General features: G+C 39.7%; 1 protein-coding gene across 15 annotated transcripts in view; it reads left to right on the forward strand.

Moving 5' to 3' along the window:
• Positions 1-16,160, forward strand: part of KCNQ2 (potassium voltage-gated channel subfamily Q member 2) — a 181,119-nt gene that overhangs the window by 143,326 nt on the left and 21,633 nt on the right. For 6 of the 15 annotated variants that reach the window (XM_001368000.4, XM_001367934.4, XM_001367897.4 and 3 more), the window contains 3 exons: positions 10,109-10,332; positions 13,214-13,322; positions 15,109-15,240. In XM_001368000.4, the coding sequence (XP_001368037.1) occupies positions 10,109-10,332; positions 13,214-13,322; positions 15,109-15,240 (465 nt within the window). The remainder of the gene's footprint in view (positions 1-10,108; positions 10,333-13,213; positions 13,323-15,108; positions 15,241-16,160) is intronic. The other 9 variants (XM_007475559.3, XM_016428200.2, XM_056812833.1 and 6 more) reach the window with 3 other exon arrangements.

Here is a 16,160-nt window from a genome sequence, read left to right on the forward strand (position 1 = left end):
GTGCTAATATTATTTCCATTTTACAGATGAGGAAATTGAGGCTGAGAGGTAAAGTGACATGTTCAAGGTCACACAGATACTAAATGTCTGAGGCAAGATTCAAACTCAGGTCTTCCTTTCTGTAAATCTAATTTTCTGCCCATTACTCATACTTACTTTCTGTTCACTGAGTTTTCCTCGAGTCTGTGACTTTTTCTCCATTTTTCTCTTTCTTGGGCATTCTTGTTCAGGACTTATTTCCTTTTTCTTGGCCATGGGAATGTATATTGCATTCCTGTTGGTGCTTTCCTGGCCTGATTCCATTCATTGTTTCCAACCTTCCAAGAGAAACCAGACACAGTGAATCCTTCTAGTTAATTTGGATGATATTAATTCTTTTATTTAGATTCTAAAAGAGGATCTGTACAATCTCCAATATCTCACATTTTGACCTTGGTCTTTGTTTTTGGACATTTCTAACTAGTTGAGATACATGTTTAGCAGACTTTGTTGACTGGGTGCTCTATTCTCAAGAAACAAATATTTGAGAAGTTCCCAAATTGTGATTAGCAAGATATAGGCACCTGGTTGCCATAGAATTTAAAGGATAGGCCAAAGGAATTTAAAATCAAAGATAATTCAAATGTACTTGACAGAAATACATAAGCATAGATGGCTCTTGAAGGAATAAGAGCAATGGATCAGTGGTCACTGGGATTGACTTAGTGGTAGGATATTTGCTAAGTGAATGGAAGAAGACAGTAATAGTTGCAACCTTATAGAAGCAATGACTGGTGCAATGATAATAATGGAGTCAATTGATTTCTGGGTTTCTTTAGTTTCCTTATAGGATGAGATGACTTCAGATTAATCATGACTTCACTCTGACTCCTGTAGACTTTGATGATTGTAATACATTGTCCTGAAGAGCTCTCTGATTCCAGCTCTCAAATGCCCAATCTAGGACTTCAACCACAGTTTTGGAGGGGTGAGAGGAGGACAGTAACCAGAAGAAAACAAGAGTAGCTATTTAGAGCCATTGTCACTTAAAATCCAAATATTTGAAATATTGGATCTTAATTTTCTAGGTATTTATTTCTAGGAGACACTAACTCCTTCCAACAGTGTCAGCGATCTTGATACATGATAAGTTGAATATTTTTCCATCATTGAAACTCTCTATCTTCTCTCCTATTCTCTCTAGAACCATAGACTCCCAGAGTTGGAAGTGGACTCAGGGGTCATCTTAGTCCAAACTGTACCTGAATAGGAATCTCCCCTGCAGCATCCCTGATAAGTGGTAATTTCTTTGTTTCATGATCTCCAGGGACTAGAAATTCCATTCCTATCAAACTGTCCTTTTCAATTCTGAACAATTCTCATTGTTAAAAAGTTGCACCATCTATTAGGCTGAAATCTGTTTTTATAACTTCCAACTATTTGTCTTACTTCTGAATGGAATATTTTAAATCTCTTTTTGAATAGTTCTTCAAATATTTCAAGATTATGTTATACCAAGTCTTTTCTTCTATAGGTTAAATATTCTCATTTACCCTCAACTGAGAACCATATGACATGAGTTAAGTGCCTTCCTCATCCTGATCAACTTCCTCTTCCTTTACTTTTTGATCCATTGACACTGGCCTCTTTGCTGTTCCTAACACTATTTGTTCCATCTCTCAACACAGAATTTGAATTAGTTGTGATCTATGCCTGGAATTCTTGCCCTCCTTACCTTCAACTTTGGGGTTCCCTGGCTTTCTTCAGATCTCAGCTAAAGTCCTATCTTCTTTAAGAAGCCTTTTCTGATTCCCCTTAATGCAAATACCTTCCCTCTGTTGATCATTTCTAATTTATCCTCTATCTTGCTTGTTTGTATGTTGTTTCCTCCCATTAGACTGTAAGCTCCTTGAGGAAAGGGATTGTCTTTTTGACTTTCTTGGTATCCCCAGTGCTTAGTAAAGGGTCTGGCACTTAAGGAATTTAATTATAATTCATCTTGAGATTACATTAATTTTGTTTGGACTGCCATGTCTTATCAATGATTCCAATTGATCCTATAATCCATTAAGATCATGTCCCAGATTTTTTTCACATGAAATTTTTTTATCTCTGCTGTGCTTGTACACCTCATTAAAACAATGCTCAAGTGCAAGAGTTTATAATTAATTGAATTAAATTTTATCTTTATTTGACATGGCTCATCATTCCACCCAACTGAGATATTTTTGGATCCCAACTCTGTTATACAATGTATTAACCATCCCTCCCAGTTTTGAGTCATCCAGAAATTAGATAATCATTCCATCTCTGTGTTCTGTAAGTCATCAATAAAATTTTGAATAGAATAGGGCCAAAAATAGAGACCTACCAGCTCCCAATCAATTATAAACTGCTTATTTATTATGTACTAGATGCCAGACACAATGCTATGTGTTGGAAATACAAAGACAAAAATGAAACCATCCCTGCCTTCAAAGAGCTTACGTTCTATGTACCACATGTACATAGAACATATACAAAATAAATACAAAGTAATTTGGAGAGAGAAGGCATTAAAACATGGGTAGTTCATAAAAGGTTTAATATGGAAAAATAGTGCTTGAGTTGAATCTTAAAGAAAACAAGGAATTCTAAGGCTGAGCTGAGGAAGGAATGCATTCCAGGCCAGGGAGTTGTCCTTTGTCCTTCAAGAATACCAAAATGATATCGCTGGCGATATATTTTGACTCACAAATAAATAAAAATAAATCAGTTTAAGTGAGGCAGAGCTGCACAAAGTTGTCAGCCTCACTCTCTTTTCCAGAGGCACCAAAATCCAATGGCAAGACAAAAGTCAAGGCACGTGATGATGAGTTGGGATGCAATGGATCTTTGGTTTCTTCAGTATCTAAGTTCCAAGTCCTCCACTGTGCCTGTTTCCACCATCTTCATGGCCACTGAAATTATTCTCATCTCCCCCTTCTTCTGAGGGAAGTCTTCACATGCCTGGGACAGACACCCTCACTAATAGATTTGAGATCTGTTGGTTACCCTCAGCCTGGTTTAGCCTATTTGCCAAGATAGTTTACCACCCATGCTGTAGCTTCTTAGAGCTGTAAGAGAGAGTTAAGCAGCAGGTGGACACCAAAGGAGGAAGGCAGCCCAGAAAAGGCTTGGCAAACCCTCACACTAGAAGTATCAGCCTTCTCTAAATTCCCTGTACACTTAAGGCAAGAGACACAGCCAGTACGAGATGGCATCTGGCGTAAAACTATCCACCAGGCCAGTTTGACTGAAACAAGAGTACAGGAAGGGATGCAATGCATAATAAGTTTACAAAGGCTACTTGGAGTCAGACTGTGAAGACTTTTAAATGTCAAACAATTTATATTTTATCCCAGAGGCCCCAGGGAGCTATTAGAGTTTATTAAGGAAGAGAATGATAAGGTCAGACCAATGCAGCTGCAGGAGCTCCCCCAGGTCGGCATTGATAGATTTTTCTCTATTTCCTGGTTCTAGATATTCAATTTCCTGGTTCTAGATATTCAATGAGGTTCAATCTCACCTAACTGCAGTATTTATTTATTATCTAGTGTACTTCTCTTCATCTTGTCCATGAGGATTTCTCAATGTATTTTTGACAAAAGTCATATTGAAAAAGAATTATAATCTTTGCATGACACTCTTGATTCCAAGTAAGTGCTCCCAGATCCTCATTTCTGTCAAAGTTCAGGGAAATCAATCACCAGGCTCAAGTCGATGCCAAGCCTTTCCCCAAAGTATAAACCTGAAGTGATAGAGATTCTCTGTGTCCTCTACTAATCACAGTATCCCAGAACAGTGTGACCTGATTTTTACACCTATGGACAGAAGCAGCTTCATTTGCTCCTACCACTCTGTGCAAGTATTAACATAGCAGGACTGATACTTTATTAACTCCCTGACAGGAGTCAGTATGTAGGCAGCCTTGGGCTGTTCAGCTTGTTTCTGGAGCAGGTGCAATGAAGAATGGCTCAATTTAAGTGTCTTCTACAGCCTCCCTTGGCAACAAGGCTTAACTGAGCTGTCATTCTTCATTCTTGCCAGTTAGGTTGCCTTGAGTCACTTCATTACTTGGAAGTAGAAGCATTAAACTTCAAGTGTTTTTCTTTTTCTCTTCTCTAATCTCCTCCTCTGTCTGCTCAAATCTGAAGGACCCTCTGATTCATTTCCATATGTCCTTCATTCAGCCATGTGTAAATGTACAGTTTTTTTTTTTGCCCTGCAGATCCCACTGCACATCTTGCCTGGCAGAATCGGTTCTGCCAACACAGTCCAAGCCTGCTGGCCGCCCGTGGGCTGTTTCTAACTGCCCACATCAGCATCAGGACTCTCACAACAGAGTATTGCTAATCTTATCACTCTAGAAACAGGGCATTTTCTTAATTGCTGAGTGACTCCAGGGTCATATTTCTGCCTGGAAACTTAGACTTCTGAGGGCATGGTGATTGGACTTTGTACCATCAGTATGCAGCAGAATCCTCCAGGGATGTTTTAGTTAGTGATGATTTAAAAATGCATTTTATTGTGGTTTCTCTTTCCCTTGGATGATCACATTCTCAGTGTCTCTTTGAAAAACAGGAGCATGGTATAGTGGATAGAGTGTTGGTGCTGAAGTCCAGAAGATCTGGATTCAAATCTTGCCCTACCACTTTCTAGTTGTAAGACCCTGGACAAATTTATTTATGTTTTCAGCCCCCCAAAATTCTCTAGAACTATACGTTATGAACAGGTTGTGAATTTCATTGGTGGAAGGAATTTTCAGAGCAACAAAATTTCTATCCTTTATGCATTAATATTACCTTAAAATAGCATGCAATTTCATTGGCTTTTTGGGGATAGAGGATATATTAAAGAGAAAGATAGTGCTTCTGTGTGTGTTTTTTTTAAACCCTCACCTTCCGTCTTAGAGTCAATACTGTGTATTGGCTCCAAGGCAGAAGAGTGGTAAGGGCTAGGCAATGGGGGTCAAGTGACTTGCCCAGGGTCACACAGCTGGGAAGTGTCTGAGGTCAAATTTGAACCTAGGACTTCCCATCCCTAGGCCTGGCTCTCAATCCACTGAGCTACCCAGCTGCCCCCTGCTTCTGTGTTTTTTGAAGAACCTGAGGTACCATATTCTTTAGGGACCCATGGGTCCTACATGCACTGAAACCTGCTGAAATGGACCTTTGAATTATGTTGAAGATAAAGCAGATAAGGAGAAGTTGTCAGTGGCCACCCTTTGTCTTCTCTTCCCAAGATTGGATGCCTTCAGAGTGATGAAGCAGTATTGAGAAAAGATAGCTAAATAGTTCCTATCTATCTACCCCCCCCCCTATCTTTTGAAATTACTCTGCTCCTTCCTGAAAGTCCAGTGCACAAGTACAGAGATCCCAGTGAGAGTAGATCTGATGGCCTTTATTTCTTGGTAGCCATTCAAAGAAGCATCTTGAGAACAAAGCACAAATCACAGGGAGTTTGCTCCTTCCCTATCCCTCTAGCTTCAGTCCAGAGATTTACCTGAGTTGACCTGATGTCTTGACCTTCCGGCTTATCTGCCTCCTGGAAATTCTCTTGGATAACAATGGTAAATGCAAGTAAAGGGATGGATCATGAAAAATCACCTATCAATCATCCAAGCAAAGAAAACTTATTCTCCTTGAGTAAAACATTGGACTCTCCTTGATTCTTTTTAGGAAGAATTCCACCATACCATAACTTTCTCTCAGCTTTCCTGGGCAAGTGGTCCACTTTTCAGATTCCTTTGACTCCTGGCATTCCAGCTGCTCCTCTTTTGTTCTTGTCCTTCTGTGCCGTCTTCCTGAGCCTATTAATTCTGAAACTAAAATGCTATAAAGCTGCATCAGCTGGCCGCTGGGTTGGGAGTATTAAGGGGGGGCAAGAAGGGAATCAAATACTTGGCCTGTAACTGAGATATAACATGTATTGTGAGACAATTTCATTGCTTCTGGTTTCAGCGGCTAATGTAGTTTGGTTTGTGAATCCATATGTTGCAAGTAAACTAGAAAAGGATGCACCAAAATTGTTGGCAATATATATTATATTATCTCTATACTGAGACTTCCTGCTGACCCCGTTTTTTATAGAGGGGGTTGTGATTGATATAAGGTAGGGTCATTTTGTACTTCATCTAAGAAAGCTTAGGTAGCAATGTATGAAAAAAGACCTCTGTATAAAGTCACATCATCTGCAAGAAGCTGCCCCACTGGCTTCCTATAGAACAGGAGGGGTTTCAGAAACTCTTATACGTTATTAACCCCTGTTTGAATACCTCTTCTCAGAATAGTGTTTTTAAGTACATAAAATAAAATACCCAGGATTACAAAAGGAAATAAATTATGCTAAAATATAGTTATTAAAATCTATAGATAACATATAAATATAATTGTAAAATAGTTTTTTAACAAAAACTTCATAAATTCTTATTGAAGAATGCCTGAATAGGAGATGGTACTTGTATAGAACCTAGGATGGTACCATAATCAGCTCCCAAGATTACTTTTCTTCTTGGGTCTTTGCACCAACCAAAGGAGCTTGTTCTTTTGTATGACAAAATAGGAATGTCTTATTTTTAAATCTCCTATTTTGGTAGACTTTCCATACGTACACATAGGTGGCAAAATCTACCCTGACACATGCAGAAGAAGGTCTTTTAATTTTTGCTTTGTTAATATCTCTTAGAGAGAATCCCAGGGACACAGTACTCCTCTCTGCATGGCCTTCCTGCTGGGTGAGAAAATAGATTTAGATTTGCTTAGAGTGTCTGTCCTTTGGTTTTCTCTGTTCCATCTCTTGGCTTATATTCCCTTCCCTGTGCCCCTCTAGCCTGAAGCTATGTCCTTCCCTGCAGGGAAATTATGTCTGAATGCAGACTCTAGATTTTTTTTCTACCCAGAAAATTGCAGAGGGGTAAGGGTGGTGAATGGGAGTGCACATAACTGTGGTCTGCTTATTGTTAAGCTTCCCAATGCCAAAGTATCATAAAGTTGCTTTTGAAGCCTCAACAAGACCCCTGGGGCCTAAAAGAGACACATCCCCTGATTCTTAAGTCAGAGTTGCAGCAATCAATTAAGGTCCATCCTTGGTGACTTTAGGGTGTATTCTACCTTGCCTCGTTCTCTTCCCCTTGCTCTTGCTGCTTCTGCTGCTGCTGCAAGAAAGTCATCTGTGAGTGAACTAGGGGTGGGGATGGGGTATCACAGCCATCTCCATAGCAACTGAGTGATGATAGAAAAGGCAGTGGATTCAGAGAAGCTTAGGATGATGGGAACCAAAGAGATTAAAACAATTTTTGGCAAAAAAAAATTACAGTTTCTCAAAGATGTGCCCCAGTAGCAAATCTCTTCATTTGAGGCCACTTATTGATTAATTTCTAACCCTTGATGATTCTCAGTAGGGTGATGGAGAAAAGCTGTCTGGGGCTTGTAGAGGGGTGCTTTTTTCATAATTGGAAACTGAAGCTTTGCCCTTAAATAGATATAAGGCCAACTTTACCCATCTGCTATATAGGTCAGTTCCTATTACAGAAGATCTTTTTATAACCTGAGGATGTCTGAACCCCAACTGACAGCTTTATTATTTCAGACAAACTCACAAAGAGGACGTTTCAGGTCCTTAAAAGAACAGGAGTAGTTTTCTTTAGCAGGTTTGACCTCTTTTCCTCTTCTGGGCAAAGGAGCTTCTATGACAAGAATTGTTGTCCATTCATAGTGATTAAGGACCCTGCTTTTTAGCCAACAGATTTGATTCTTTTAGACTGGTACTGTGTGCCCATCCCCAAACCTAGCAGGCCAAGGCCACCAATGTTTCTGTTCTAAATGACTTTCAGTTCTGTGAATTATAAATCTACTAGGATTGGGTCAGCTTGAAAATAAGTCATAGTGTCAAGGATTATTTTTCTTCAACATTCTGGTAGGCAGAACCCAGGCAGGGACTTCACAAATGAGGAGGCATGATCCCAAATGGTTCAAGTAAAATGTCATGTACCCCATTCCGAGGACGTGGACCAAACAAGTGGGTTTGTTGCTGAAATATGGATATTGAAACATATCAAATTGTATACTTCTGCTTTGGTAGACTCAGTCATCTATAATTAGTCTACCAGTTGCGTGGGCATGGGTCTGCTTTTGACTTTTGTGTAAGTTGATTTGGGGTGGGGCAAAACTGGTGAGAAGGTGTCCAAGTAGGTGTTAGGAAAAGTTTCAATAAAGAACATCTGGGTGCAAATGGGGTAAATGATAATTCCAGAAAAGCCAAGATAGATTCAAGAATCAGAAAAAAAGTGTTTTAGGGAAAGGAAGCACATAGCCTTTTGTTTCTTTTTTCCCCTTCCTTCCTTCCTTCCTTCCTTCCTTCCTTCCTTCCTTCCTTCCTTCCTTCCTTCCTTCCTTCCTTCCTTCCTTCCTTCCTTCCTTCCTTCCTTCCTTCCTTCCTTCCTTCCTTCCTTCCTTCCTTCCTTCCTTCCTTCCTTCCTTCCTTCCTTCCTTCCTTCCTTCCTTCCTTCCTTCCTTCCTTCCTTCCTTCCTTCCTTCCTTTCTTTCTTTCTTTCTTTCTTTCTTTCTTTCTTTCTTTCTTTCTTTCTTTCTTTCTTTCTTTCTTTCTTTCTTTCTTTCTTTCTTTCTTTCTTTCTTTCTTTCTTTCTTTCCCTTCTTTCTTTCTTTCCTTCTTTCTTTCTTTCCTTCCTTCTTTCCTTCCTTCCTTCCTTCCTTCTTTCTTTCTTTCTTTCTTTCTTTCTTTCTTTCTTTCTTTCTTTCTTTCTTTCTTTCTTTCTTTCTTTCTTTCTTTCTTTCTTTCTTTCTTTCTTTCCTTCTTTCTTTCTTTCCTTCTTTCTTTCTTTCCTTCTTTCTTTCTTTCCTTCTTTCTTTCTTTCCTTCTTTCTTTCTTTCCTTCTTTCTTTCTTTCCTTCTTTCTTTCTTTCTTTCTTTCTTTCTTTCTTTCTTTCTTTCTTTCTTTCTTTCTTTCTTTCTTTCTTTCTTTCTTTCTTTCTTTCTTTCTTTCTTTCTTTCTTTCTTTCTTTCTTTCTTTCTTTCCTTCTTTCTTTCCTTCTTTCTTTCCTTCTTTCTTTCTTTCCTTCCTTCTTTCTTTCTTTCCTTCTTTCTTTCTTTCCTTCTTTCTTTCCTTCTTTCTTTCTTTCCTTCTTTCTTTCTTTCCTTCTTTCTTTCCTTCTTTCTTTCTTTCCTTCTTTCTTTCTTTCCTTCTTTCCTTCTTTCTTTCTTTCCTTCTTTCTTTCTTTCTTTCTTTCTTTCTTTCTTTCTTTCTTTCTTTCTTTCTTTCTTTCTTTCTTTCTTTCTTTCTTTCTTTCTTTCTTTCTTTCTTTCTTTCTTTCTTTCTTTCTTTCTTTCTTTCTTTCTTTCTTTCTTTCTTTCTTTCTTTCTTCTCTCCTCTCTCTTCATTGTTCCTTCTTTTTATTTCTTCTTCCTTTTCTTTCTCTTCCTCCCTTCATCATCTCTCTCTTCTAGATCTACATTCCTATACACTTATTTCTCTCTCTCTCTCTCTCTCTCTCTCTCTCTCTCTCTCTCTCTCTCTCTCTTTCTGACTAACAACTGATTATGCTAAATTTATTTTCTCAAAGGGTTCTCAGAGAGGTGGTAGCAGTGAGTACATGAGGACAGATATGGAAGAGGCTTCTTGTGCCTTCGAATGATAGCACAAAAGTGATTTAAGGATTCACAAACATCACTAGTCACTCCATGGGCCTCACTCTGCAGTCTTTACCTGGGCCAGTCTCTTGATTTGGGAAATGAACCAGGTCAAGCCTGTGGACTCAAGCCTGTTTCACATCCTCCTGAGACTGGAGGACATTTCTTTTTCAGCCTTCTTCATTGAGCCAATTTTTCTCTGAACTAACTTCCCTCCCCACTTTGCTTTTTTGATTCCTTCTTATGGAAGCTGTTCTGAACCAGATATTTTCTGCCTTCCCATTTTTTAGTTTTATATTTTTGTTCTCCAGCCAGAGTCTCTCTTCCATTGAGTTGAGGTGGTGTCAGTCATAAGCACTTGAAAGAAAGCCTGTGTGTTCTTTCTGGAGTGACTTCTCTTGCTGTTTTTCTGTATGTGTGTGTGTGTCTGTCTGTCTGTTCCTGTTGGTTTTTCACTTGAACAGTCAGAAGGTCAGTTTGAAAGATCGTGTCTTCTCCAGTCCCCGAGGCGTTGGTGCCAAGGGGAAAAGTTCTCCGCAGGCCCAGACTGTCCGGAGGTCACCCAGTGCAGACCAGAGCATTGAGGACAGCCCAAGCAAAGTGCCCAAGAGTTGGAGTTTTGGGGATCGAAATCGAGCTAGGCAAGCATTCCGGATCAAAGGTGCAGCATCAAGGCAGAACTCAGAAGGTGAGCATAAGTTGATTAGGTTGTGCCTTCAGTGTATGTGATTCTAAAGGCCCAGGCTTTTCCTTCCAGGCCACTATGACCAGATGACAACCCAGTATTGGTCCCCAAATCAATGAGGCAGTATTGTAGGAGTTGAAGTCATAATAATACTATACTGTGGTCAGAGAACAGGTAGAGAGTAGGTAGAAACCCTATGTTTCAGTAGCTGGGCAGTTCCTCAGTATAGCTTCAGGCCTCAAGAATGGCTACACTATGATTAATATTGTATTCTATGGATAAATTACATCTTTTCTTGCTTTCAGGATCATTGGTAATTAGTACCCTTTCTATTTAACCACTCACTTAACTGATATATCAAATTAATTTATTTACTTCCTAGGCTGAGAAAACTTTTGAAACCCAGATATTTAACAATCTTTCTTATTCAAGGGGAAGTTGAGGAGAGGCAAACTTTATATAGATCAGCAAGAGAGTGATCAACCTGAATTTCAGAGACTGGTTAAGTAGGGAAGCAAGATGGGGAGACTGAGTAGAGTTTCACTGCAGTAGTGAGGTTGTTATTTATTATAACAAATCTTTAACCCTCAAGCACCCTCTCTCGGTGTATGTGTACATATGTTGATAGTGCATACATACATGTATATAGTGTATATGTATATTTGGTTCAGTTGTTTTCAACTGTATTCAACTCTTTGTGACCCTATTTGGGGTTTTCTTGGCAAAGATACTGGACAGTTTGCTATTTTTTTTCCTAGCTCATTTCACAGAGGAGGAAACTGAGGCAAATAGGATTAAGTATTTGTCCAGGGTCACATAGCTAGTAAATGTCTGAGGCCAGATTTGAACTCAGAAAGATGAATCTGTTCTTCCAGACTCCAGATCTGGTGCTCTATTCACTGCACCACCTAGCTGCCCTATATAGTATACATATCTCTGTATCTATTCATCTATCTATCTATCTATCTATCTATCTATCTATCTATCTATCTGGCTGTCTGTCTGTCCGTCCGTCCGTCCTTCTGTCCGTCTGTCTGTCCGTCTATCTATCCATCCCTCTATCTATCTATCTATCTATCTATCTATCTATCTATCTATCTATCTGTTATCTATCATCTATCTGTCACTATCACTCTCTATATCTATAGATATATGTATAGAAAGATAGATAATATGTGTAAAGCATATATATATATAGTATACTAACGATATATATGCTGTTATAGTAGTAGCATCCAAGAATATTAGATACACCTTTATTTTAAATGTAAGCACAGAGCAATATCTGAAGGTCACCTCATATCACCACTATTATTGTTAGGATAGTTCTGTGTCTTTGGGTAGTTCTTTTGCAGTCCTTTCACATACATGAGATATTATTTACCTTTAACAATAGTCTTCTAAGTTAACTAGGGCCACACCCCCATTTTCCACAGATGTGAATATTTAGGTCTAAGGAGATAAAATAATTTGCCCACTAATTAGAATGGGGGCAGCTACGTGGTCCAGTGGATAGAGTGTTGGATCTGGAATCAGGAAGAATCATCTTTGTGAATCCAAATCTAGCTTCAGCTATGTATTAGCTGTGTGACCCTGGGAAAGTCACTTAACCCTGTTTGTTTCATTTTCCTCATCTGTCAAGTGAGCTAGAGAAGAGGATGGCAAAACCACTCCAGTGTCTTTGAAAAAGAAAACCCATGAAGAGTTGGATTCAATTGAAAAATGACAGAATAACAGGAAGAGAACCCAAGTTTTGACTTTTATATCTTGACATAACATGCTGCTTTCGGAAATAGAACAAAATGTTTTTTGTTTATAATGCTGTTCCCTTCCATTAACAGAGCTGATCTAGAGTGGGAAGGAGGGAAACAAGTGTTAATATTAACGGTGTGCTAGATACTGCGCTTTACAAATTTGATTCTCAAAACAACTCTGGGTGGGGGAGGAATAGATGCTACTGTTATCCTCACTTTATAGCTGAGGAAACTAAGGCAAACAGGTTTAAGTGATTGTCCAGAGCTACACAATTAGTCAGTATCTGAGGCTGGATTTGAACTCAGATCTTCTTGACTCCAGGCCCACCACTCTATCCACCTGGCTGCCTCTACTTGGTTTTCCTTGATACTGATGTTCTATCTGTGCTGAATGGAAAGAACATTGGTGTAATGAAAGAACATTGAGCATGGAGTCAGAAGGCCTGAGCTCATATCAAAATCCTGCCAATCCAAGTCATGTGACTATAGGCAAATCATTTAACTCCTCTGGTCCTCAATTTCCTCCTCTGTTAAGTGAATATGACAATTTTTTCTTTTCCTTTGTATATTTTAGTCAATCAAATAAAATTTGTTAAGGGTCTATTAGGAACTGAGCTAGGCACTAAAGAAATTCGAAAGGGAGAGGACTACCACCTCAAGAAGTTTATATTCTATTAGGGGGAGACATGTTCGTTGTTTTTCAGTTATTTCAGTCATATCCAATTCTTTGTGACCCCATTTGGGGTTTTCTTGGCAAAGATCCTGGAATGGTTTGTTATTTCTTTCTCCAGCTCATTTTACAGATGAGGAAACTGAGGCAAACAGAGTTAAGAGACGTGTCCAGGGTAACTCAACTAGGAAGTATTTGGGGCCAGATTTGAATTCAGGAAGATGAGTCTTTCTGACCTCAGGCTTGGCACTCTATCCACTGCAGCACTTAGCTGCCCAGAAGTAATTATAGGAACACAATTATAAGTGACGATGTGGGGTGCTCTAGCTGTTGTCTCAGGTATCCCCAAATAGCCTTGCGTGGTGATAAGCATGCTCCTCCTCAATGCTGTCTGGGGCTCTGTGACCGTCTCCAGAAATGGTAATGAGCTAATTCACAGCCGGTGTTTTCTTTCACCTAGAAGCAAGTCTCCCAGGAGAGGATATTGTGGATGACAACAAAAGCTGCAACTGTGAGTTTGTGACAGAAGATTTGACTCCAGGCCTGAAAGTCAGCATCAGGGCAGTGTGGTAAGAATTCTAGCCACCCAAGCCAAGTGAAGGAAGAGGAGGAGGGATAGAAGCATTTTTCTTGACCAGTTAAAGTCATAGGACTTGTAAGCATTTAAAAGAGAAAGACCCTAAAGAGTTTTCTACCAGAGAGGCAGTTGATTGATTACTGACATTTCCCCAGGTTGCCCTCCTGGTATAATAATAGCTAACATTTTTATAGTGCTTAGTATGTGTCAGGCCCTTTGCTGAGAGTTTTACAAGTATTACCTCATTTGACCTTCAAAACATCCTTGGGAGTTAGGTGCCATGATTATCTCCATTTTATACCTGAGAAAATTGAGGCAAGCACTGATTAAGTGACTTCCCCAGGGTCATCCATCTAATATCAGAGGCTAGAGTTGAACTCTTGACTCTAGGTCTTTCACTCTATCCACCATGTTCCCTAGTTGCCCCATGCTCCTTTATACAAAAGTCTTTTATAGAACTAAATTTTGACATGTTTTTGCTGCCAAAAGACATCACAAGGAATCATAATAAATGCCAAGGATGCTAAACTCAGTTTTGACACTTCCATTTGCTTTGTGTTTCTTTCATAGAGGAAACAAAAATGGGAGAGAACTTCCAAGTTCTGAAACTGGGGCATTTGGGGTTCTTATAAGGTACCTAGGAGAGCGAATGGTCCAGAAATTACCCAAACGGGCCCCACCTTGAGCAAAAGTGTGAAGTTTAACTTCAGGAACCTGTTTGAAGTATTCCTCACCATCACATACTGGGGACCTAATGTGTGTGCCTCTCCTGAGGGATATATCTTATTGAAAGAGTGATCAGTAAAAAAGGACAAAAATTTTGGACTTAGGAGACTCAGCTCGTACTGCCATTTATTTATTTTTTTCCTTAAAATATTTTTACTAATTATAAATTTCCACACAAGTTTTCCTAAGTTATAGGACCAAACTTATCTCCCTCCCTCCCTTCCCTTTCTCCTCCTGGTGCTGGCAGGTGATTCAATTGGGTTATACATGTATTATCATGCAAAATATATTTCTATATTGTTTGTTTTGTGAATAACCTTACAAAACCAAAACCCCAAATCATATACCCAAGTAAATAAATGAAAAAACCATATGCTTTCATCTGCATTCCACCTGCAACAGTTCTTTCTCTGGAGGTGGATAGCATTCTTTGTCATAAGTCCCTCAGAACTGTCCTGGATCATTATATTGCTGAGAGTAGTGAAGTCTATCACAGTTGGTCATTCCACAGTATTGCTATAACTGTGTACAATGTTTTCCTGGTTCTGCTTATTTCATTCTTGGTGCTGCCATTTATAAACTGTGTAATCTTTCGTGGGCTACACCATCTCCAGTCCTGAGTGTTTTCATCTGTAAAACCGGCATAATACTCCTTATGTTGTCTAACTCATAGAGGTGTTGGAAGGATCAGATGAGAAGAGTGATGGGAAAGGGCTTTGGAAAATGTTAACTTCTGAACTGGTGCATCATTATTGTTATAGCTTTCTATAATAAGATATTAATTGTATGGTACTAATGAGAAATATAGAAGGATTTAGCCGGAGAGACTGATGTAATCTAGTGTTGTTCAAGTCAGTTAACATTCTGACTCCTTAATTGGGCTAGAGTTCTATCTCCTTTGATGTGGACAGTAAGAGCTATACCTGGGGGCACAGGACAGGGCTGGGCATGTGCTCTACCTGTTCTAGTGTCCAAAAGCACAATTTGCATTTATGTTGTTATGGTTTCTATTGGTCTTGAGGTTTCAAGACCCTTTCTGTCTTCCCCTTCAGTGTCATGCGCTTCCTGGTTTCCAAGAGGAAGTTTAAAGAGAGCCTGAGGCCCTATGATGTAATGGATGTCATTGAACAGTACTCAGCTGGACACCTGGATATGCTGTCCCGGATTAAAAACCTCCAGTCCAGGCAAGACCCTCCTCTGGCTTTGGTTCTGTTATGGGATGGGTGTGAGAGCCTGATCATTTAGCTACCTTCTTTGTTTCGGGCTTTTTAATCTTTTTACTAAACCTAGAGGAAAATTTATGGTTTCTTCCAAGTGATTAAGGTAAAGTATGTTAATGGTTGTACCTGTGAATACAGGGGGCTTATCTCACTGCTTATTTTTTTCACTGATTCCATATATAATAATGGAGAAGAAGGGGACCAGACAGAAAGCTATAGACTGGACCCACCTATCTTTTTCTGTGCTTTTGCTGAATTCCTTTCTCTTTCTGTCTCTGTTTCTCTCTATCTCTTTTCCCTCTCTTTCTCTTTTTCTCCCTCTCTCTTTTCCCTCTCTTTCTCTTTTTCTCCCTCTCTCCCTCCCTCCCTTCCCCCTCTCTCTCCCTCCCTCTCTCTCTTTCTCTCTCTCTTCCTCTTTCTTTCTCTCTCTCTCTCCCTCTCTCTTTCTCTCTCTCCCTCTCTCTCTCTCTCTCCCTCTCTCTTTCTCTCTCTCTCCCTCCCTCCCTCTCTCTCTCTCCCTCCCTCTCTCTCTCTCCCTTTCTCTCTCTCTCTCTCTCTCTCTCTCTCTCTCCCTCTCTCTCTCTTTCTCTCTCTCTCTCCTCTTCTTTCTCTCTCTCTCTTTCTCCTCTTTCCCTCTCTCTCTCCTTCCTTGGTTCTGGCTTGTGGACAGATGGGTGGAGAGCTGAGCAAATGTATTGACTGATGTGACCAGAGATTTTTGTGTGTCCACCTGGTGGTACACATGCTGCTTGGCACCTTCTTTCCTTCAAGAACAGAGTGGGTAGGTTCCTCTCCCTCCCCCCAACCTGCTTCCTCACTGATGAAGGTGACTTCTGAGGTGATTGCTTCATAGTGGTGGAGTTGGGGCACAAAGATCAGGAAAA

The sequence above is a fragment of the Monodelphis domestica genome, chromosome 1 (genome assembly GCF_027887165.1).
Source record: "Monodelphis domestica isolate mMonDom1 chromosome 1, mMonDom1.pri, whole genome shotgun sequence".
NCBI classification, from domain to species: Eukaryota; Metazoa; Chordata; class Mammalia; order Didelphimorphia; family Didelphidae; genus Monodelphis; species Monodelphis domestica.